Below are 21,573 nucleotides of genomic sequence, written 5' to 3'. Positions count from 1 at the left end.
CGAAAGCACTTCCGGGGGCAGGACGGGCGGGGCCTCCTACGTGCGCATGCCCGGCCCGTCCAATGGCGCGGGCGAGACGCTTATAGGCTGAAGGAAAGCGGCGAGCGGTGTGCAAATCGGAAGTCGAAGTACGCGTGCGCGCCGGATTATTTCGTTCTTTCGGTCAGTACCGTTCGCTCAGGGCCAGTTCTCGCGGGGAGGGTAGTTGCGACGCGTCTCCCACCCCTGGCACCAGTTCGCTTGAGTAAGGGGCGCCACCGGTCGTGGGGATGCTTTATTGTTCCCATCCCGGGTTCACCTCATTACATGGTCATATATGACACCACCCATTTTGCTTATAGTCCCGTTCACCCCAGAAAGTTCCCGCGCCGTCTTGACGGCCTCCAATACGCTTCCGCCACACGCCGGTGATTGACAGACTGAGCGGCCCAGGAGCGCGCAGGCGTAGTAGCTCCGGCTGCGCTTCCGGGACGGCGCCGTGGGACTCTTTTGGCGCCGGCATCGGCGAGCGTTGGGACGGCGGCCGGGAGGGCGCGGCCGGCGTTCCGCGTTCTGGGTACCGGCAGCGCCATGCGCTATAACGAGAAGGAGCTGCAGGCGCTGTCCCGGCAGCCGGCCGAGATGGCAGCCGAGTTGGGCATGCGGGGACCCAAGAAAGGCAGCGGTGAGCGGTCCGGGACGCCGGAGCGGGCGGGCGGTGGAGGGGGCGGGAGTGGGCAGGTGCTGAACCCGCGCGATCCCGCCTTGTGCCCGCAGTGGTGAAACGGCGGCTGGTGAAGCTGGTGGTCAACTTCCTTTTCTACTTCCGGACAGACGAGGCGGAGGTAGGGTGGCAGGGAGGACCGGAGTGGGGGTTAGGTTCGGAGTTCGGAGTCGGGGGCGGGGCGGGCTCGGGAATCGGGGGCGGGGCAAGGGGCGGGAGGGTTCCCGGGGTCCTCCCCCATGCGCCTGTCTGCCCGCAGCCCATTGGAGCCCTGCTGCTGGAGCACTGCAGAGTCACCCAGGAAGAGCCCAGCGGCTTCTCCATCAGTGAGTGCGGCCTGGGACGAGGCTACTTGTCCCCGCCCCGGCGCGGCCCCAGCTAAGTCCTTAGAGGCTGAGTGCGGTGTCCGGGCAGCCTCACGCGCTGGCTCCTCCAGTAGGGTCCAGTAACCTAGACGGAAGTGATCCCGAACGGCCGCCCTTGTCTTGTTGGGGAGCACTTCTCTCCCGGCGTGCCTCGCTGCAACCGTTCCATTTCTCCTGTGAGCAGGGCTTGTGCTGGGGAACCGGGAGGGTTTTCTCCTCGGTGTTTTTAAGAGGGTGGGGTCTGCAGGGGGAAAGATAGAGCTTCTACAAGTTTCCCCGGGAAGCCTCAGAAAAGTGCCACAGACTGGGAGGCTTCAATAGCAAAAACATTCCTCCCGGTTCTGGGGGGCGAGAAGTCTGACATCAGAGTGTCAGCGCGGCTGCTTCCTTCTGAAGGAGAATCTGCCCAGCTCCTGGAGGGGTCGTTGGCAGAGCTTGTCTTGTAGAAACATCTCCCCATCTCTGCCTTCATTTTCTGGGATCTTCTCCCTTGTGTGGTCGGGTCTAGGTTCGGCTTTTCTTAACAGCAGTTTTATTGGATTAGAGGTTCATCCTCCTGCCGTGTGAGCTCAGCTTAACCACTTAACTACCTAGGCCTGTAGTGACTCTACATCCAGATAGAGTCCCTGCCCTGGGGAACATACATTTTAAGATGTGAATGTACGTTTTGGGGGGTACACGATTCAACCCACAGCCAGCTGTTGGGAAGCAGTGGGCCCAGGCCAGCGGTTGGAAAAGGAAGTTGAGGCCTTGGTTGGGGGGAGGTGGGAGAGAGCAGGGACACATGGGGGCTGCTCCCTTCCCAGGCTTCCTGGAGGACCCAGAGAGGAAGTACCACTTCGAGTGCTGCAGTGAGGAGCAGTGTCAGGAGTGGATGGCTGCGCTGCGTCAAGCCAGGTGGGGTGCCTAGCCAGGTGGGGTGCCGACAGAGCCTAGGGTGGTGCGGGGCCCTGGGGGCTCACTCAGCTTTCCTCTCCAGTTATGAGTTCATGCGGAGGAGCCTCATTTTCTACAGGAATGAGATCCAGAAGATGACTGGCAAGGTGTGCATGGGGGCGGGGGTTGGGGGGAGGGGGTGGGGGCCTCCTGAGCTCAGGTTTACGCCCCCCCTTGTTGTCCACCCACGCAGGACCCCCTGGAACAGTTTGGCATATCAGAGGAGGCCAGGTTCCAGCTGAGCGGCCTGAAGGCATGAGGCTGGGTGGGGCTCCCCACCTGTCCTGTTGCCAGACAAGGCCTCCCTGCCCTCCTGGCCCCAGGTTTCCTGGCCAACCCTGGATTTGCTGTGGGAAGTGTCTTGGTTTAAAGACTTCAAACGCCCCAGTGTGGGCAGGGGCTGCCTTGTTGGGAGAAACCAGCCAGCAAGCGTCCTCTAGACACACTGGGAACCACTGGACTGGTTTGGTACGTCGGTGCCGCCTGCTGCTGCCAGGGGACCAGTGCCCCCTCCCAGGAGCTGCACCCTGCCCTTTGGGTGCGTTGACCCAGGGCCTGGCAGGCACAACGCTCCTGCGCTGGGCAGGCTGAATGTATAAAGTTAGGTGAAGCTGTGAAGGGCATGGGGCCGTGCTGGGGCCGCTGTGAATACTCCTGCTAAAGGGGCAGGCCCTGGCCGGACGCCTCTGGGCAGAGCTGAAAGGCTCGCCTTTGGGGTGGCCAGTATATTCTGTTCAAATAAAGGTACCTCTTTTCCATACGGGCCAGTGGTGCTGTGACTGCAGAGAGGGACGAGTGTCCTCTGCCGCGCGCTTGTCCTGCATCTGCACAGCCAGTCCTGAGGGAAGCAAGGCCCTCCCTAGGTTCAAGGTTGAAGTGCCTGGGAGCAACAGAGTGGGGAGGCCTAGAACCCAGAACCAGGAAGGGCAGCCAGAGCTTCTGGCGCTCACAGGCACCCGTCTGAGTGCCAGCAGGACCTCAGGAATGGTTTGTTGGTGGCGTTAAGGTCGCTAAGTAGTCGGTTTAGGAAGGCTAAAAGGAGGCTGCTCTGGGTGGTCCTGACCTGGTCATAGTTGTTGGCCCTTGAGCAGGGGCTGGGCCTCTGAGACTGGGTGGGGGAAGTGGTTGTAACTTGTCTGTCATGGCCACAGTGCCTGTCTTCAGGAGCAGGCAGGGCCTCTGCTGGGAGCGACCGTCCTCCCTGCTTGGGGACGGTGAACACTGCCCTGGGCCCTGTGCACTCCAGGACCTTGCCGTGTCATCACCAGGAAGAAACACTGCTGCCAGACTAGGTTCAAGTGAAAACAGGTATTTTATTACAGCGTCTAGAGATGGATATGCAGTGCAGTGGGGTTCCCTTGAGAAGGGAGGGGAGTTAGCGCCCCAACTGAAACACAGGCTACCGAAACGACAAAGCAAAGCCCGTCTGCATTACAAACCAAGGTGCGACAGAGCGAGCGTGGATGGATGTGTGAGTGAGAACAAACAGTCCTACAGTGGACGGGCGGGATAAATAATGGGGGAATCTTAAATAGGTCACGATTTGACTTGTAGCTAAATGGAGGGCTGTGTCCCCTGACCAGAGGGTGTCTTCATTGTTAGGGTTTCCTGAGCAAAGCGACCGTAGCCATCGGACTTCCTGGAGTGAAGTGGAGTGCCCGGGTCAGCAGCAGCAGCAGGGCTCCTCCCCACGCCCAGCACCCTGGCGCTCCCTCCTTCCTGTGGCAGCGGCACCCAGGCCACGGCAAGGGGCTGGGGCCGGATGGTGGGTGTGGAGAGGCCAAGCTGGCCCCGCTGTGGGGCAGGCCCTGTGCACATGTGTCTGTCCCTGTAGCTTGGAGGGCAGACAAGGCACGGTGGCCCACAAGCCATGCAGTGTTTGTGTACAGTGTCATTTGTTCAGATGGGGCTCCTCAGGCAGCCCCGCAGCTTTCTGTTGGGGGTGGGGAGCCTCTTGAAGAGGGGTGGAGGCAGGGGGCAGGACAGCACCATCACGCACCCACCAGGAGCACCGACCTGGGGTGGAGGGGGCAGGGCAGGGCAGGGCCGGGCCGGTGGTCACAGGAGGAGGGCTCCATCTCCAGCTTCAACTGCTGCTCTGAGCAGTGCAGAGGTGGCCAGAGGTGGGACGATGTCCTGCTCTGACCCTGTGGCCTGTATCTCGCAGGGCCTCCACCTGCCAGAAAGGTCCAGACCCACCTCAGGAATGAGGAGGCAGGCTGGGGCTCGGCTACCATACTGATCCTCGGGGGCAGCAGAGGGCCCCACTCTGCAGGGGTGGGTGGTGTTGGCCAGGCTGGGGAAGGCTCAGGTTAGATTCCTACATGGAGGCCCACCTCCTGCATCCTTGGTGGGTGCCACCTGGTGTGGGGGGTGAGCACCTGAGGACAGAGCTCTGACTGCCCACGCCCAGCCCTTCACTGGGCACCCACCTTGGGGTCTGGGCCCACTGCCAGCACCTTTGGCCAACGCTGGCCCTTCCAGGGAGGCATACAGACAACACCACTGCACCAAGGACCCAGGATAGTCACAGATGCTGTGCGGCGGACGGAGAGCCCCACCTACCACCTCGGTGCCTCAGGGACCAGCCCTCCTGCCCTGCCACCCCACCACATCCCTCCCGCAGCACTACTGTGGCTGCGGGGGGCGGGGGGAGAGTGTCACTCCAGCTGCAGGGTGGTGGGTGGGCAGGCCCTGGGCCAGCGCCTCTGTGCACTTGAATAAACAGCAAGGTTTCCCCTCACTTTTCTTTCTTCCTTTTTCTCTTTAGTTTACTGTGTATTCATCATACAGTCTAAAAATAAATGAAGTCAAGTCTATGAAATTTATAAATTTTCATCACATCTCTATAAAATACTGTCACCCGTCAGCGTGACTCCCCTGTAGACACACCAGGCACCCACAACTAACCACCCGCGTCCCCAGCCACCACTGGCGCTGACCCTCCCTGGGCAGCTGTGGCACGGGCCCGGACGAGCAGAGACGTACAAAAGTAAATGCACTTGTCACACGGCGGGTTCCAGACCCTCGCGAGCACCACTCAAACAGGTCCCCTCCTCGAGGCAACCCGCTGCAGCCTGGCCGTGCGGCCACTATTCCTATGCCAAAGGTGTGATGCGGACCCAAGGGCCGAGCGAGGCCGTTCACAGTGCGAGGCGGGGCGGGCCTCCACCCGGAGCTGGGGCCTTTGGTATAGGAAGAGCGTTAGATAAACAGGGCAGGCACGGGGCCTGGCATCAGCGTTGGTCAACCCCGAGAGTCAGCACCAAGAGCGTGGAGGCCGGCCTGCGACGAGATAGCACCGGGCAGCTGGCGGTCCCCGCAGCGGCCAGTCCTCGGGCGGATGGACGTCTTTACATAGATCTTTTCACATATAGTATCTACATCTCTCAATAGGTTGCCTTTACGGCTTCGGTGGAATAAAATAAGTCAAAGTTGTTTATACTTTTTAAAAAACGATAAATACTTTATCTAAAACTATGGACAGTACAGGCTGGAGCTGGGCCCCAGCGAGCCGTCTCCGCAGGTCTGCGCGGCGCTGATTCACAGTAGAGCCTGTTCTCCGGCCTCCGTCCGTCCTTGCCGTCCTGTGGGGGGGCCCCGCGCCGCCGGCCCAGCCCGCCCTTGCATAGTCTCGCGGTTGAGGTAGAAATCCTAGTTACCTGCAGACACGCGTGGGAAAAAAGGCGGCACAGCGTTAGCTCCTCGCCCACATGGCCCGGCACTGCCCCAGGTCGGGAGCCAGAGCCACCGACGGACAGACGGACCAACAAGACGACGCACGTGGTGGCCGTAGGACCCTGAGCCACACCGTAGGCCTGTCCCCAGGTCCCCTGTTGGGCAGCACTCCCAGAGGCCTGTGAGCAGCGTGGCAATAAGCCTGCGCACCCCGGGGAGAGACTGGCCCAGGCAGCAGGGGAGGCATTTTCCACCATGGGCCTAACCCGGCCTCCATGTGCTCAGCTGCCTTCTAGCTCCTCTGATGGCCGGCGGCCTCTGCACGCTGAGCAGCCCCACCTTCTGGGTTTTTCCAACCACCAAGGCACAGCCCCGGCCCCAGGCCTCAAGTAAGGCTGTCTTCGGACCCTGACCAGGAGGCTGTCAGACTCCAGCAGCTGCCCATTCATTTCCACTTAAACATACGACACACAGCTGAGGACAAAGGCAGACCCTGAGCCTAGCCCTAATGCCCCATTTCTGCTCCAGACCTCACCCTGGGGATGTGGGTGCAGCACTGGGAGTAGCCGGGCCTCAGTCATAGAACACTGCCCACCCGCCAGGCCTTCCTTCCTATGGCTGGTGCCATGTTCACCCTGCCGCCCCTAGGCCCCCGCGGCATGCCCTTTAACTAAGGAGCCCACCAGATGACCATGCTCTGAAAGCCTGTAGTGCACCAGGGGCCTTAAATGCATCGAGTTTTCCTAAAACCCTATGAGGCGCGTTCAAGCACCGGGCGACAGGCCCAAGAGCGCACAAAAGGCACTGCTGGGCTTCTCCATGGCCCTCGTGAACCCACACGGGAGCTGCCCGGGTCCCTGGCGGCCGCACACCCAAGCCCAGGGTGGCAGCAAGCTCAAGCTGGGCTCAACAGGGAGGACACCAGCTTGGTCCTGCTCCTCCTGGTGCCCTCCCTGGGAGACCTAGGGTGTGGGTCCACAGGCAGTGGGACCAGCCACGCCCTGGTTCCCTTGCCGCCCTGGCTCTCTGCCTTCACGCCTCCTGGCCTCCTGGTCATGGGAGCACAGCCTTGGCCCCGCGACCTTCCAGGAGCCCCGCTGGCCCACCTGTTCTCTGCAAAGGGAAGCACGGCCACCTAGTTGGGCTCTAGCCTTACCTTACAGAATACGAACTGCTAGCTAAGCAAGGTCTTTATCGCGGCTTAACCCCCGCAAGGCGCGCGGCATACGGAGGCGGCATGCCAAGGGAAACCCACACGGCGGGCGGCCCTGTGGAGCTGGCCTGTGGGTTCACGGGCGTGGCCTGGGCCAGGGCCAGCCCAGGCAGGGGCTGGTGGTGCACCGTCAAGGAGGGGCGGGACACCTTGTGCGGGAGGGAGGCGAGCTTGATGGACAGAGAGGCGTTAGCAGGCGGCAGAGAGGCGGCAGAGGAGGCGGGTAAGAAAGCTTGGTTAGCAGGAAGGGATGCGAGGTTCTGCAGAAGCACGGGCTCAGAGTTAGCTGGGAGCAACGCAGGGGGAGGAGGCAAGGTGGCGTTAGGATGGGGGGGTGCGTGGAGGGCGGGCTGCCCCGGAGGGGGCCGGCCTAGGTGCGGAGGGGGTGGGGGCGGCCTCGGCTCCGCAGAGGACGGGGCCTGAAAGGAAGAGGCCGGGGTGCTGGCCACCGCCTGCAGCGGGGTTAAGCTCAGCGTGGCGCTGCGACATGCAGCCCCACTGCCGAAACTGGCTCCAAACGGATGGGCGGAGGCGGGAGGCACCGCGTGGTTAAAGACACCTGCAAACAGGAGAGAAAAACTCAGCTTCAACAGGCGGGCACCTCCAGCTGAGCCAAGAGCAGCGCGCGGAGGAGGAAGCGATGGCAGCTGCAGCTCCGCGTGCGGGCACAAGTGCAGCGAAGCGCAGGCAGCAGGAGCGTGGGTGGGCCCACCGCCAGGCCCTGGACCCCCGCCCCACCCCACCCCACCTCCGTGCCACGCGAGCCAGGAGCCTGTGGCTCCCCGCGCTCTGCTCTGCCCTGCATGCACGAGGGCTGCGGGCACCACAGCCCCTCGCTCTGCCCCAGCGCCGGCCGCATCGGACCTTCCAGGTGAGCTCGCGGGAGGAAGGAGAGACCGGTCATGGCACCGGTCCCTCTAAGAATCAGAGGGCGCGGTCAGACCAGAGAGCCCGGCACAGCCGACTCACGCCCGAGTGCTCTGCCCACATGACCATCACGGCTGCGTTTCGTGAAAAGGAACGAGGTGGCGGGTGCAAAGTGGACCCAAAGGGACACGCGGGCACAGCCTCTCCCCCCTCAGGGGGCCCTGGAAGGGAACCTGCAAACAGCGGTGGTTAAACCCAACAGTCCGGGTGGGCGGCGGAGACAATGTGCGGCCCACAGCTCGTCCCCCAGCGGGTCCTGTGGGACCGAGTGGCCGGGAGGGCACTGCATACCTCCAACTGCGCCGCCGGCCACCCCGGAGGAGAAGCTGCCCATGGCGTGCGAGTTGGTCAGTCTGGTGGCGGCGGTCGAGACGTGAACCAGGCCGGCGGCGGGCACAGAGCTGAACAGGGACTGCAGCACAGACGGGCCCAGGTTGGCCTGTAGCGACATGGGGCCCAGCGCAAACTGTGGCCCGGGGGCGAAGGCGCCCAGGAAGGGGCGGTGGGTCTGCACGGATGGGGCTGCGCCACCTGCCGAGGATGCCGCTGGGGCAAGACCTGGGCTGCTGAGGAGGCCTGCAGGGGGCGCGGCGGCGGCGGCCATGAACAGGTTGTGGCCATTCTTGACGTCAGGCTCGCGCTCGCGGCCCTTGCCTGCCTTGCTATGCGCTGTCGAGGCCTTTTCCGGGGGTCCGCACGTGGGAAGGCCCCCCTCGCCTTTCGGGCCCAGTCCATCCAGCTGCCGCTTGTTTGCGAAGGGGCCAGACTCTGCGGCGCCACCCTCCTTGCCCCGTGGGCCGGGGAAGCTCAGGGGGGCACCCAGGCCAGCTGCCTCGGGGGCCTTGTGGGAGAGAGAAGCACCATCACTGAAGCTGTGTAAACTGAGGTCAGCTGCTAGGCCCCCGCCCAGGGCGAAGCCGCTGGCAGGAAGGCTACTGGGGCTCAGCCCGCCCGCCCCCGGCAGTGTGCCTGGGAAGCTCTTCCTGGAGTGGGTGGCCAGCTTGGCATCGGCCGCACTGGGCTCCTCCAGGCTGGGCCGGAAAGCGAACAGGGAGTTGTGGCTCAGAGCAGAGGCAGCCTGCAGCGGGCTGTCGGCCGCCTTGGCCAGGCCCAGGTCGGAGATGGGCGAGAAGGTGGACTTCCACTTGCTGCTGTTGACCGGCTCGCTGGCCAGCGGTGCCTTCCTTCCCGCTAGGCTGCCACCTGCTGGGGGAGGCAGTGGCTGTGAGGCCTGGGCGGTGGGGCTGGGTAAGACGCCGCGGATACCAGACCACCACCTGCTCAGAGTGCCTCCACACAGAGAAGGCCCTCTGGAGAGGACCTGGCAAGGGTGGGGCTGCCAGAGAAGCTGAGGGTGGCGGGCTGCTCAGTGTGAGGAAAGGCGTGTTGACAGGGAGGACTACATGTACCCGAGTGAACTAGGCTGCACTAAGAGTGCCCAATGCATCGCAGGGAAAGGGGCAGGGGAGGTGTGTACTCAGCACAGCCCAGGACAATTCTGGAAGCCCCGTGGGGTCCTCAGGGGCCAGGCAGCAAGCCTAGCATGGGTGCCAAGGACTCAAACATTGTGCAGACTGAACTAACCATTTTCCAAGGTTTTTGGCGGAGACTTGCTTTCTAAGGAGATCGTTGCAATTTTTCTCTCAATTCTATCAGAAAAAGAAAAAGAAAAGAGGATGAGTGTTTGCCATCTGTGTGCACACCAGAGCGCTGTGTGTGTACCCTGAATTGCTCAGGCGAGTCGTGAGCCAGGGATGTCTGACCTGCCATCAGGGCCCCCAATGCCGGCTGTGGCAGGAGGACATGGCTGAGGGTGGGCCCCGGCAGCGGAGGAGGAATGCCGCTTCCCAACACACAGACACATGCAGAAGCCCCAGGCAGAACTGGCCCCAAGTGGAACGGGCTTTTGAGCCACAAGACTGTGTCGTCCGCGGAGGGGGAAGACATGACACTGAGCACGTAATGACACCCCCAGCAAGTTGCACCCGGTGACACAATGGTGTGGCTTCACACGTCAGGATTCTTAGGAGCCATCCCAAAGGACCATGACCTCCAGAGAGACAACTCTCAAAATAATCCAGAATTTTCATAATGTAATGTTTGTATGTGGAAGAATGAACTCAGATAACACCAGAAACAGCCGACGAAAGAAACACCACAAATACATGATACACGGGGCCTGTTGAGAGCACAGCACTCCTGTGCCTCAGGAGACACCGGCAGCACAGTGGCCACAGACTGAGGATCGGAGGACACAGCTATAGGCCCCCACCTGTTCTCACACATGAGAACAAACAACGAGCTCTCACGGCTCAGCAGCACAACCCGAATCACGCATGGGCCGGGATGTGAACAGACAGCTCTCCAAGGAAGAGACGACGTGGAGTCCCGCTGGCCCCTGGGGAGAAGAGGTCAGAACCAAGAGAACACCACAACACACCCATAGAGACAGCGCTGCTGCATGGAACACAGACCCAGAAGATAACACGAGGGCGAGGACGTGGAGAAACTGGCACCCCGTGCATGGCTGGCAGGAGTGAGATGGGGCAGTCCCTGTGGGAAGTCGGAAGGATCCTCAAAAGTTAAGCACAGACTTACCACATGATCCAGCAAATTCCACACCTAGGGCCTATGTGTGCTAACCACTGTTGTGTCCAACTCTTTGTGACCCCACGGACTAGCCCACCAACCTCCTCTGTCCATGGGATTCTCCAGGCAAGAATACTGGAGTGGGTTGCTATGCCCTCCCCCAGGGGATCTTCCTAGTCCAGGGACTGAACCCATATCTCTTATGTCTCCTGCACTGGGAAACAGGTTCTTTACCACTAGTGCCACAAACCATAAACATGCTTTCAAATAAAAACACACATACGAACATCCAGACCAGCATGATTCACAGTAGCCAAAAAGAAAGCAACCCAAGCGTCCATGATGGGTAAACAAAACGTGGTCCACCCACACAGTGGAATATGATGCAGCTTTAAAAAAGGAGGTTCTGACACCTGCTACAACCTGGATGAGCCTTGAGGACATGATGCTCAGTAAGAGAAGCCAGACACAGAAAGACACACTCTTATCTGATTCCACTCACAGGAGGTCCTAGAGGAGTCAGATCCACAGAGACAGGAAGTAGATGGTGGGGCCAGGGGCTGGGGGAGGGGCTGGGGAGTCTTTCTGAGGTGATGAAATTGCCCTAAAATTGAGAGTGGTGATGTTTGTACAACCCCAGGAATACATCAGAAACCCCTGGATCGCACATTTTAAGCAGGTGGTATATTATGTGAATTACACCTAACACAGCTGCTGTCAAAGAAAAAAAAAAGGGAAAGAAAGCCTGTTCCCCATCACATGAGTGGACTGGAGCCTGCGCACCTGCTTCCGGCTCTCCCACCTGCTGCCCTCTGTCCTCTCTGTGGACATGTGACACCTGCACGTGGGCTGCAGGCTCGGGCTCAGTTTCACCCCGCACACAGGCCAGCGAGGTGCTCTCAGAAGCCCTGGGCCCTTGCGGGCTGTTTCTCACACAGTTAAACAATCCCAGATGCGCCCTGAGAGAGGACACGGCTGCAGGTCAGCGTGAAGACCTGCGGTCAGGATCCGCTCCCCCGCCACTGCAGCCCACTTGCCTGGCACTGCCGGGCTCGTCCTCAGAGCCTGGCTCCTCGTCCGAGGTCAGCGGGGAGTAGTGCGCGCCATTGGTCTGGCTCAGGGGCTTCTCCTTCTTGAGCACGGGTGGTTGGTCGTTGTCCTGGTAGGGGACGGGTGAGCTCTTTAGGGAGCTCTCAGGGGACGAGATGGCCGTGATCTCCAGAGGCTGGTTGATGTTGCTGACCTGAGGGCCGGGCACATGCATGAGCGCCAGCAAGCCCAGGATGCACCCACATCAGCCACCCAGCCCCAGCACGCTGCTCCCGCCTCACCATGGAGTTGAGGTTCAGGGGGGACCCTGAAGACTGCGTGAAAAGCCCAGCAACAGATGGCAAGGCTCGGCGCTTGGGGGACACACTCGAGCTCAGGCTGGGGGTCCCCGCCGATGCCCGCTTCCTCCGGCCCCGCTTGCGGCTGTCTGGCCCATGGCCCTGGCCACCATCCCCGCGGGCACCCGAGGGTAGAGGGCTATGTTTGCTGGAAGGTGACTGCTTGGCACTGCTGGCGCCTGCCGAGATGGTGAAGACGATCCTCCTCTTGGCTTCGCTCTCAGGGTCTGAGAAGCTGGCCTCACAGGGCAGGTCCCCTTTGCCAGAGTCGGTGAGCGGGCCCAGGGCACCTAGCCGGGGGCTGGCGCAGAGCTGGGGGGCTGGCGAGGCCGAGCTGCAGGTGCGTGGCTGTGTCAGCAGGGGTGGGTGCTGCGGAGTGGAGCTGCGGGACCCCACGGTGGCAAAGAGGCTTCCAGAGCTGGAGGACTCGTCCAGGGCCGGGGGCTCAGCTCCAGGGCCGAGGGATGCTGGGCTGCCCGCCAGGGCCCCACTGATGGCCACTGAGCCAGTGTATGCAAAGCCTGTGGAGGACACATGAGGTGGCAGCTTGGCTCTCTGCATGCTTGGCACCCCCGGGCCTTCACTGTGCCCTCCTCCTCACTTCTGGGCCTGGGACAGTCGGGGGCCTAGAGCCCATGCACATGCTGACTGGACCCTGGGCACCGCCAGCAGAGATGCCCTCCCCACACGAGAGCAGCGGTGTTGAGATGAGTGCTGGAGCCGCCTGCTTCACAGCAGTGACAGGGACCGTCTAGGGGGCAGGCCTCCAAGTGCACAGTTGGCCCCACATAGAAGCCCCATTGGATCTCCCAGAGGACCAGACCCTGCCAACAGGGCGGGCCTGGGCCCGGGCTGAGCATGGCTGCCTGACATGAGCCGGGCAGGACCCCAGTGTGCATGCAGCTGAGGGTGGCCCTGATGCGGCTCAGACCCCGCAGCTGGAGGGGCCGGGCCTGGCCTCTGGGAACCCTCACCTGTGGGAGCCAGGGCAAGGCTCTTGCTCCCAGCAGCACTGCCCCCGGCACCATGGGCATTAGCAGCCACCTGCTTCTCCAGCATGGACGAGGACTCTCGGGCCGGCGGCCCAGGGCTGGGTGTGCTTCTCTGCAGAAAGAAGGCGCACACTGTCAGCCAAGCTGGGCACACACCCAGCTGGGCACACGCCACAGGACTTCCCCAGGGCCCAAAGCAGTGAGCCCAGAAGGGCAACGGCCACTCAGGTGATCCTGGCAGTCAGCCACCAGAAGGCTCTCACAAGGTGAGGTGCAGATGTCTGACCTCAGCTCTAAACGGCTGGGACAGCAGTGAGGGCAGTGGTCATGATCTGATCTGGCAACTCCACTCCTAAGTGAAGCCAGATAGAGACAATTGTCCACACGATACCTGTTCACACACGTCCATAGCAGTGTGATTTACAACAGCCCCAAAGTGCATACAACCCAAATGACCATCCACAGAGGATAAATACATGTGTCCCTCCACACACTGGACCATCCCTCAGCCACAAAAAGGAGAGCAGCCCTGACACTCGCTACCATGTGAATGGACCCTGAGGACACGAAGCTCAGTGAGAGAGGGAGACACAGAAGGACACACAGTGTGATTCCACTGATGGGAAACGTCCAGAACAGGCCAAACCACAGACAGAGAGTGGGGTACTGATTGTCAGGGGCTGGGGAGGGGGTAGAGGGGTGATGCCAACGGGGATGGGCTTCCTCTTGGGGCACAGAATGTTCTAGAAGCTGCAAGACTGGTGAACACACCGAAGACCCCTGCACTGAACACCTTAGATGGATGAGTTCTGTGTGAATGACACCTCCATGAACACAAAGCCCAGCCCGCTCTACACAAAGTGTCACTCCCAAGTGCACGCGTGTGAGGGAGAATGCAGTATGGACTAGAAGGACAAGGGCAGCTTCTACAGAACTGGGAATCTACTCTCTCTCCACTCACACTGTCCCCATGCACACTCAGATCTAAGATTAAAGTTGAAAACCTTACTGGGAATCGGTGCTCTCTTTTTCTCAGGTGTTGCAGCACGCTGGAGATATAACTGTGAGCAACTGAACAGAAAGTGACTGGGCCTCGAGGAGAAAGGACACGCCCACAGCTCTGCCTGTGCGTGCACATGAGGCCTGGGGCAGCAGGCTTGGGCCAAGGGCCGCACTCACCGCCTTCTCGGCGCGGCTGGGCAGCACCACGCTGGCCAGGGGGATGCTGACGGGCAGCTTGCTGGGCTGCACGGTGCTCAGCGGGATGCTGACGGGCAGGCTGGTGATGGCCTCCCCACTGCTGGCGTAGGCACGCTCCTTCACACCCTGCCGACCAGGACAGTGGCCTCGGGCACTGCCCCGGGGACACCGGGGATTCCAACCAGCCCCCACCCCAACCCGTTCTCCCAATTGGCCAGACCCGCCGGTCAGTAGCCTCCATCCACAACCGGCCCACCCTGCTCCTCAACCACCTTCTCCTCCCATCCCCAGGGACTGAGCTCTCTCCCAGCCTCACCTGAGGGCAAGGGTGCAGTCGGGTGGCCATGCTGCCCCCTCCTGCAGGAGGACCTCCTTTGAAAACCCCCTCCCCACCCAGCGCCACAGTTGCTCTCAGAGAGCAGCCTCACCTTCTCGGGGCCCTTCTCTCCCATCTGTAAAGCCGTGGGGGATGAAGGTCGGGGGTCTTGTGGGCTCAGTTTGATGCCGTTGGTGATGCCAGGGCTCTGGTAAGGGAGCCCGTTCTCCTTGGCATGCTCGGCTCTAGAAACAAGGCATGTCCTAGGTCACTGTCTGGGGAGCCCCCCACGGTTGCAGCTTTGTGTTCAGAGCTGACAGCCCTGGCCTAGCAAACCCCTGATTCTCTTCCAAACTGATGATCCTCAACTCAGAAGACCCGTGAGGCCTCTGGGCCCCTGACGCCAGCCTGCACTCACCGTGGGTGCAGCTCACTGGCAGCTGCCTTTCCGCTGGCCGCGTGGTCCTGGCTCAGGTGGCGCCGCAGCACCAGCTTGGCAGGGGATAGCCTGGTGTAGTCAGGCAGGGCCAGGCCGGATAGCTTCTCCAGCCGTGGCCGGCCACTGTGGCTGGGGGTGCAGGGCACGACCTCCTGGTCTAGCGGGGAGGCCAGGTACTGCGGGGTGTTCTGCTTGGGCGAAGGCCGACCCAGTGCGCCGCAGAGCTCATAGCCAGCCGCATGGCCATTCATGGAGAGCTCAGGGCTCAAGCTGCTGAAGGGCGGCAGGGAGAAGCGGGAGCAGTCCAGCTCTAAGTGCAGCCGTCCAGGTTCAGCCTCTGGCTTCCCACGAAGCTGCAGGGCCAGCGCCTCATCAGGCGGCACGCAGGACTTGAGCTGCAGCAACTCCTGCTGCCGCTGGCTCTTCTCCAGCTCCACGATGCTGATCTGTGGGACGAGCCGGGGGCGTCAGGCCCGCCCAGCCCCAAGCCCAGCACCCCACCAGACAGGACTGTCCGGGAGAGAGAGGGGAACGTGGCTGGTGAGCTGACAGGTGAATGAGCGTCAGAGTGGGGCACAGGTGCACAGAGGTGGTAAGGGGCCCAGGCTCCGTGGCCACCATGGCAACTGCCAGGGTAAGACATCAGGACAGCAGCTGTCTTGGGCAGGCCAGGACTCGAGAAACCACATGTTTGGCTTTTGCCCACAATAAATGGGCCGCTTCTTGATTCTCAATTATGGAAGAGGGTCAGAACCCAGAGCGTTCCCTCCTGAGATCCCTCTCACAGGCCCCTCCACACACAGGCTTGGGCAATAAATCTCGTTTCTGTGACACACGGGCTGTGACCCTGCAGAAAGCTGCTCTGGGGAGGTGTGTGCTCAGGACACATCCTCAAAGGGATCTCAGTGGACACCAGTTCACCATGAGTGCTCTGTGGTCAGAAATCCCTCAAGAGTCCCAGGGTCTGGTGCTAGGAGCTGCAGTTGAGGGGAAGGCATCTCTGCAGGTGGGCAAGGGAGTGGGGAAGGGGGCAATGAAGGAGGTTCCAATCCCCAGCCCAGCCTCACCTGCAGCTCCAGGCAGTGCCTCTGCTTCTCTGAGATCTGGCTCTTCAGGGCCTGCTTCTCCTTCAGCAGATTCTCCAGGGACAGCGTGGACCAGTCCAGCTTCAGCTCATCACACCGTGCCTTGAGCTGTGGGGAGGGAGTTGGGCTGTGAGCCCTGGCAGGCAGCCCCCACCCAGGTATGCACAGCTGGAGGAGGTTGGGAGGGGCTCTGGTGGACGGTTCCTACCCAGGTGTGCCTGCAGTGGGAGATTGGGAGGAGCCCCTGTGAGCACAGCTGGGGCACGGAAGAGCAGGAGTCTGCTGCCCAACCCCAAGCCCGCACCCTCGAAGCACAGAGCAGAGCTGCTTCTGGGGGTGGGGCTGAGGAGATGGGTCTCCAGGAAGGACACCCTGCAGGAGCAAGTGAGGGACATCTGGGAGAGGAGACAGGGCGCTCCCAGCAGGTGAGGCCCAGCACACTGGGGGATGTGGGCTCAGGGTCCCTGGGCTGTAGGTAGGGGAAGGGCTGAGGATGCCCTGCCAGTGAAGACCAGAGCCCAAGTCTGAGATGCGCCAGATGCCCTTCGAGCATCCTGACGGTGGACGGGGGCAAAGAGGGGTCCTGCCGGGCCCAGGCTGCTCACCAGCCGCAGGCTCTGGCTCCTCAGCTCCCGGTTGCCCTTCTCCAGCTGCTCCGTCTGCTCCCTCAACTGCTGGTTGTGAGCAGAGATCTCCTTCTGCGCTTGGATCAGGTCGTTGTAGGTCAGCGCCTTCACTCCCAGCTGAGGACACACCACGGCCCAGGTGGGCGCTCACGGGGCCACGTGCAGACTTCCCCTCGTTTTCTTTGATGCGGACCATTTTTAAAGATTTTACTGAACTTGTTACAATATTCCTCCTGTTTTATGTTTTTGGTTTTTTGGCCGCAAGGCATTCGAGATCTTAGTTCCCTGCTTGGGGATCAGAACCGTGGTCCCTGCACTGGAGGGCAAAGTCTCAACCACTGAACCCCAGGGAGTCCCGGGAGCTGCCCTCTGACCGCCCCCAGGCTCCAGGCCTCCTGTGAGGGAGACTGTCAGAGTCAGAAGCACCGGAAGGGCAACAGTACACCTGGATATCAGCTGTCTGGGCTGGGGACCCACCCCCCTCACCTACCTGCCCACCCGCCCGCCCACAGCTCAGCACTGGGGGTCATCTACAAGGCCCCCCGGCAGCCAGGGCAGGGACCAGTCTACCTCGTCCAGTTTCTGCTGGAAAAGCCTCTTGATCTCCTCCTTCTGAGCTTGGCAGTGGCCGAACAGCTGCTGTGCTGCACCTAGCAACCGGGCATTCTTCTCCTGTGGGGCAGGGCTGATGAGCGCAAGGACCATGGTGGGGGCGAGGTGGGGGAACCTCAAGCAGACCGGCCAGACCCCCATGAGGGCTTCACCCCAGAATGTGGTGCCACACAGCGGTGGCTTGAGGTCCTGTTTATGGGGATCACGGGGCCTTATGCCGTCCACCCTCCAGAGAGCCATGCCCGTGCTGGGCCTGACTGAGGCTGCGGGGGTCACGCCCAGGCTGAGGGCCCCCCAGATGCCTCTCAGCACGGGGGACAATGTCCCCAGATGAGGACGCCTCAGCCATTGCAGCAGGGCCCAGGCCAGCTGCAACCACGGGGCCATCAGGCCCTGAGGTGGGGGATGAATGCCCCCCGACCCTCCCAGGGACTTGGCCGACAGCACGGGGGCCGCACCTTCTCCTGGTCCAGCAGCTGCTGCAGGTTGGCTTTGTACTGAGGGGTCTTCGTGTATGCCAGGAACTGTAGGTACTGAATCTTGAAGGACTCTGCAAGGGGAGAACAGATTGGATGTCAACACAGGAAGGATCCTGACGAGGCTCAAGGCAGGAGTGGGGTTCATGAACACATGCAGGCCCCACGGGGCATTGGTGGGGCCGCGGCCCTGCCCCCAGTCGTCCCCTCCTGGGGCCCCTCGAAGCTCCTGCCATCACCGGCCCATGTTTCCTTTCTCCCCACACGTGTGGGTTTTGGTTGGCTAATCTGTCAGTTTTCTTGGTAAAAATATGCTATTGCTGTTGAGGAAACTGACAGCTCCCAAGGTTGTAAAGGGTTTCCTTCACCCAGCTTCTAGAGCTGAGCGATCTCAATGCAGCCTGCCCTCACCCACGAGTGCGAGCTCAAGTTGGCAGATCCCGGCACCATGGACACAGAGGGCACCCTCTGGGGGGTGGAGCTGCCTCCCTGGCCCCACTCACTCAATGCCAGGAGCCCCCAGGGTGGCCCAGTGTCCCCTGGGGCAGGACCTTAGCCTCAGACCACTACATGGGCTGTGGTGATCCCAGAACCCAGGAGTCCCCTAGCAGGATGAGCCTGAGCCCTGGAGGTGGTGTGCTTGGCTGCACGGCATGGGGTTCCTGCTGGGGTGTAGACCAGCTGCTGCTTACCCTCCCTGACCCCTGTGGGCCCGGCTGGTGCTCACCTAGCAGCCTGTGCAGTGCGGGCGGGGTGGGTGCCAGCAGCAGCTGCTCGGGGGTAGGCCGCTGCACGCTGGGAGGTAGCTGGTAGAATGGGCTGTGAGGTGGCCTGTGCGTGTCTGCAGGGACACAGCAGTGGTCACAATCCCATAAATGGGGCTCAGAAGGCCATTCCCGAGCCCCCAGTGCCCCAACAACAGGATTCAACCAAATTCCCACAGCCCCAACCACCAGACGCTGAGCCGCACATGCTCATGACCTGGCCACTCACTTAGCCAAGCCTCCTGCCACGACCAGGAGCGTGGGAAGCCAAGGCCCCAGGACCTGCTCCCGGGCAGATGGCTAGGTCCTCATGGCCAGGCCAAACTGACCACACCAATGGCCCAGGGGACTCCTGAGGTGCCCTCAGGAAGGTTCAGAGCTTGGGCGTACCCACACAGCACACACATGACACTGGCACAGCAGCTTCTGCCCAAGGACCCCACAGCACTCCCGGGATGCCATGGCACGGGGGCGGGGCTCACCCTGCGGCAAGGGGGAGGCCGCTCGTGACACGGTCTGGGCGTGCAGCAGGTCCAGTGCGCTCTGGGTCTTCTTGGGCTTGCGCTCGGGGTTGGTGGCACTCATCTTCTTGGGGCGTCCGCGCTTCCGACCCGCCATCTTCCGGCCCTTCTTGTTCAGCTTCTTCTTCCGGGCTTTGGAGGGAGATGGCTTCTTGACGGCGGCTGTCCCAGCTTTCTCCTCCTCAGCACCAGAGTCCTGGTGGAAGCCCGCATGAAGGACTGGCCAGAGGTGTGGGCTCTGAGGCTGGCTCCCTCCCCGACCAGAGTGGGGGCTCACCACGGGGGTGTCCGCAGGCACAGCTGCCTTGCTCTCGGGCACCTTGGTGGGCGTAGTTGTGTTGCTCTTGTTCTCCCGCTGCTGCCGGCGCCGAGCTGCCTCTTGTTCCTCCTGGTGGGCAGGCAGGGGGCATCTCCTGAAGCTCAGGCACCATGGGGACCCCCCTGCCTCCAGGGGCCCCACAGCTCAGGCTCCCGGGGGTGGTCAGCCAGGTTCCACTCATCTGCACCCTTGATGATGGTGCAGGGAAAAACAAGGTGCACACTCCCCACACCCCGTCTCTGCCAGGACCCCAGCAGCCTTCAGATCACAAGGAAAAGTTACTAAAGGCAGAGCCTGGGTGCAGAGTAAGGAGCTGCCGAACGGCCTGGCCTGGCCTCCCTGAGGTCCCCACAGCTGCTTCCCCACTTGGGGGTGATCTGTCCATGAAGAGGGCTGAGGGACACCCCGGGGCACCAGCAGGGAGTACAGTGCTGCCCACAAAGCCGTTCTGTCTTGGATGGGGTGGCAGTCCCCACACTGTGACCTGAGGTCCTAGCGTGGTAGGAGGGGCCCGGGTGGGGGCTCCTCCAGGCTCACAGGCTTGTCTGAGCCTCCAAAGAGAAAGACGCTGGGACGCTGGGACACACATCCCACAAGGTTCAGGGACAAACCAACAGGGACCAAGAGGCAGCAAAACGTTTCAAAATGTTAACTATTTTCAACCTATTATCAACCTATTTTCCCCCAAATTGTTGAAACTGCTCAAGTCGAGGCTGTCACAGCCAGTGGCCCCTGGTGCCCAGGCCCAAATCCGGACCCTCAGACCAGACCCTTGGGCCCTGGTCAGCAGCAACCAGGCTTGTAGGTCAAGGGCAAACAGACAAACTTACCCTGAGTTTTGGATTTTTTAGACTAGAAAAATAGTTTTCAAGCTAAAAATGGAAAAGAAAAAGTCTCATTAGCGGTGGAAAACCCTGCAAGATGAAAGCCATATCCCAGACCCACCAACGCCAGGCAGTGACGTGCCCAGGGAACGCGCCGGACCCCAGGGTGGGAGTACAACCTCTCCCCCGCCAGGTTAGCTGAGAGGCAGGGCAGGGGTGCTCGGGCACCACTCACTATGGTGCGGTCAATGGTGTGCAGGTAGTAGGAGACTGGCTTCCCCGTCCACGACACCGAGCCTTTTAGCGGCGACAGCTCCACGACGCGCATGATGGTGCCAATGTCTGTGCACAAGGGGCCAACGGGTCAGGGGGCACCTGGGCATTCCAACCACAGACCTGGGAGGTGTCCATGGCCCTCCCTCCCCCAGGCCCTCAGCCGAGGACGAGGATGAGGACAAGCCCGCAGCGTGGGCTCTGAAAGAGTCTTGGAGTCCAAGGAGACAGCCAGGGCGGCTGCAAGGACGCCCAGGCCCTGTATACGCCCCAAGGGGCGTTGTCACTCTCCCATGGGACCTGAGACTCTCCCCCTACAGCCCTGCCTGGGGCTATGTCTGGGACGTCAGGGGCTGTCACATGGGGGATCCTGCATGGAGTGAGGGAGCCGGGCCCAGGATGCCCTCAGGTCACCACTGCTGGCGGGGATCCTGCTTTAACCCACTGCAAGTGCTGACAATCAGACATGTTAAGAATCTGGCAACACAAGTGTTCTTACCACTCAAGTTTCTACTGTTTATTCTGAAGTTCAGAGGCGCAAAGGGCTTCGAGGACACAATTCTGCCACCTGGAAAACAGAGAGGGGTCAGCACCGCCCTGAGGACACCAGCACACGATACAAACAAGAGCCTGATGACATCAGAACAGAAGGGTGCAAAAGCGTCCAGAAAATGAGCCCCCAGAACCCAGAAGGGAGGACACACTGGGAGTCAGTCCTCCACTCCCAGTGAGAGCCAAACTGAGCAGCATCTGAGTGCCCTGGCCTGGAGTGCTGAGTGCCTTCCTGCAAAGGTGCTCACGGCCCCACAGCCCTGGGTTCAGGGTGGGCCAGCTGGGGTCCTCCACAATGTCTGCACTGTGCAGATGAGCCAGACCAGAACCAGCCCCGATCCACATGCACAGATAGAGCCTGAGGGAGAACTGGGCACTGACCCACACAGACAGAACCTGAGGAGAAGCGGATCCTGATCCACACAGACAGAACCTGAGGAGAACAGGGTCCTGATCCACACAGACAGAACCTGCGGAGAACGGGGCCCTGATCCACACAGACAGAACCTGAGGAGAACCGGGCCCTGATCCACACAGAATCTGAGGAGAACCGGATCCTGATCCACACAGACAGAACATGAGGAGAACCAGGCCCTGATCCACACAGAATGAGAGAGAACCAAGTCCTGTCCACACAGACAGAACCTGAGGGAGAATTAGGGGTTGACCCCACACAACCATAATGGGAATGGTTCAAGTCAGAAACGGCTAAACAGGAAAGTTTTTCCAGTGAAGTCCTGGCATGCGTGCAAATCACTGTAGAGAAAAGAAGAAC

At 61.3% G+C, this 21,573-nt stretch overlaps 2 protein-coding genes across 37 annotated transcripts in view; one reads left to right on the top strand and one right to left on the bottom strand.

Annotated features, from left to right (window-relative positions):
- The first annotated feature begins 491 nt into the window (after positions 1–491).
- Positions 492–4,747, top strand: PLEKHJ1 (pleckstrin homology domain containing J1). Its single transcript, XM_081500067.1, has 6 exons — positions 492–664; positions 757–824; positions 963–1,029; positions 1,875–1,965; positions 2,048–2,111; positions 2,198–4,747. Exons 1-6 carry the CDS (start codon positions 571–573, stop codon positions 2,261–2,263), a joined length of 450 nt encoding a protein of 149 aa, XP_081356193.1. The 5' UTR covers positions 492–570; the 3' UTR covers positions 2,264–4,747.
- Positions 4,748–5,442: 695 nt separating this feature from the next.
- DOT1L (DOT1 like histone lysine methyltransferase) overlaps positions 5,443–21,573 on the bottom strand; it is a 49,648-nt gene continuing 33,517 nt past the window's right edge. For 15 of the 36 annotated variants that reach the window (XM_081499972.1, XM_081499979.1, XM_081499990.1 and 12 more), the window contains 20 exons: positions 20,746–20,814; positions 20,209–20,315; positions 19,980–20,021; positions 19,108–19,218; positions 18,792–19,026; positions 18,273–18,386; positions 17,528–17,619; positions 17,028–17,129; positions 16,437–16,574; positions 15,814–15,939; positions 14,726–15,192; positions 14,420–14,552; positions 13,971–14,117; positions 12,774–12,903; positions 11,743–12,320; positions 11,449–11,654; positions 9,407–9,471; positions 8,114–9,028; positions 6,839–7,454; positions 5,443–5,666 (listed from right to left, as the gene is read on the bottom strand). In XM_081499972.1, coding sequence (XP_081356098.1) covers positions 6,874–7,454; positions 8,114–9,028; positions 9,407–9,471; positions 11,449–11,654; positions 11,743–12,320; positions 12,774–12,903; positions 13,971–14,117; positions 14,420–14,552; positions 14,726–15,192; positions 15,814–15,939; positions 16,437–16,574; positions 17,028–17,129; positions 17,528–17,619; positions 18,273–18,386; positions 18,792–19,026; positions 19,108–19,218; positions 19,980–20,021; positions 20,209–20,315; positions 20,746–20,814 — 4,358 coding nt within the window. In that variant the 3' untranslated portion in view covers positions 5,443–5,666; positions 6,839–6,873. Of the gene's footprint in view, positions 5,667–6,838; positions 7,455–7,864; positions 7,996–8,113; positions 9,029–9,406; positions 9,472–11,448; positions 11,655–11,742; positions 12,321–12,773; positions 12,904–13,970; positions 14,118–14,419; positions 14,553–14,725; positions 15,193–15,813; positions 15,940–16,436; positions 16,575–17,027; positions 17,130–17,527; positions 17,620–18,272; positions 18,387–18,791; positions 19,027–19,107; positions 19,219–19,979; positions 20,022–20,208; positions 20,316–20,745; positions 20,815–21,573 lie in introns of all 36 variants that reach the window. The other 21 variants (XM_081499977.1, XM_081499983.1, XM_081499991.1 and 18 more) reach the window with 6 other exon arrangements.

Source organism: Giraffa tippelskirchi, chromosome 6, assembly GCF_054371585.1.
Source record: "Giraffa tippelskirchi isolate mGirTip1 chromosome 6, T2T-mGirTip1v1.2.pri, whole genome shotgun sequence".
NCBI classification, from domain to species: Eukaryota; Metazoa; Chordata; class Mammalia; order Artiodactyla; family Giraffidae; genus Giraffa; species Giraffa tippelskirchi.
This window is presented reverse-complemented; position numbering and strand designations above follow the sequence as displayed.

Coding starts and splice junctions, on each gene's coding strand:
- PLEKHJ1 (XM_081500067.1), top strand. CDS start 571: ATGCGCTATAACGAGAAGGAGCTGCAGGCGCTGTCCCGGCAGCCGGCC. Junction 665..756: donor GGGACCCAAGAAAGGCAGCG/GTGAGCGGTCCG, acceptor TTGTGCCCGCAG/TGGTGAAACGGCGGCTGGTG. Junction 1,966..2,047: donor GCTGCGCTGCGTCAAGCCAG/GTGGGGTGCCTA, acceptor TTTCCTCTCCAG/TTATGAGTTCATGCGGAGGA.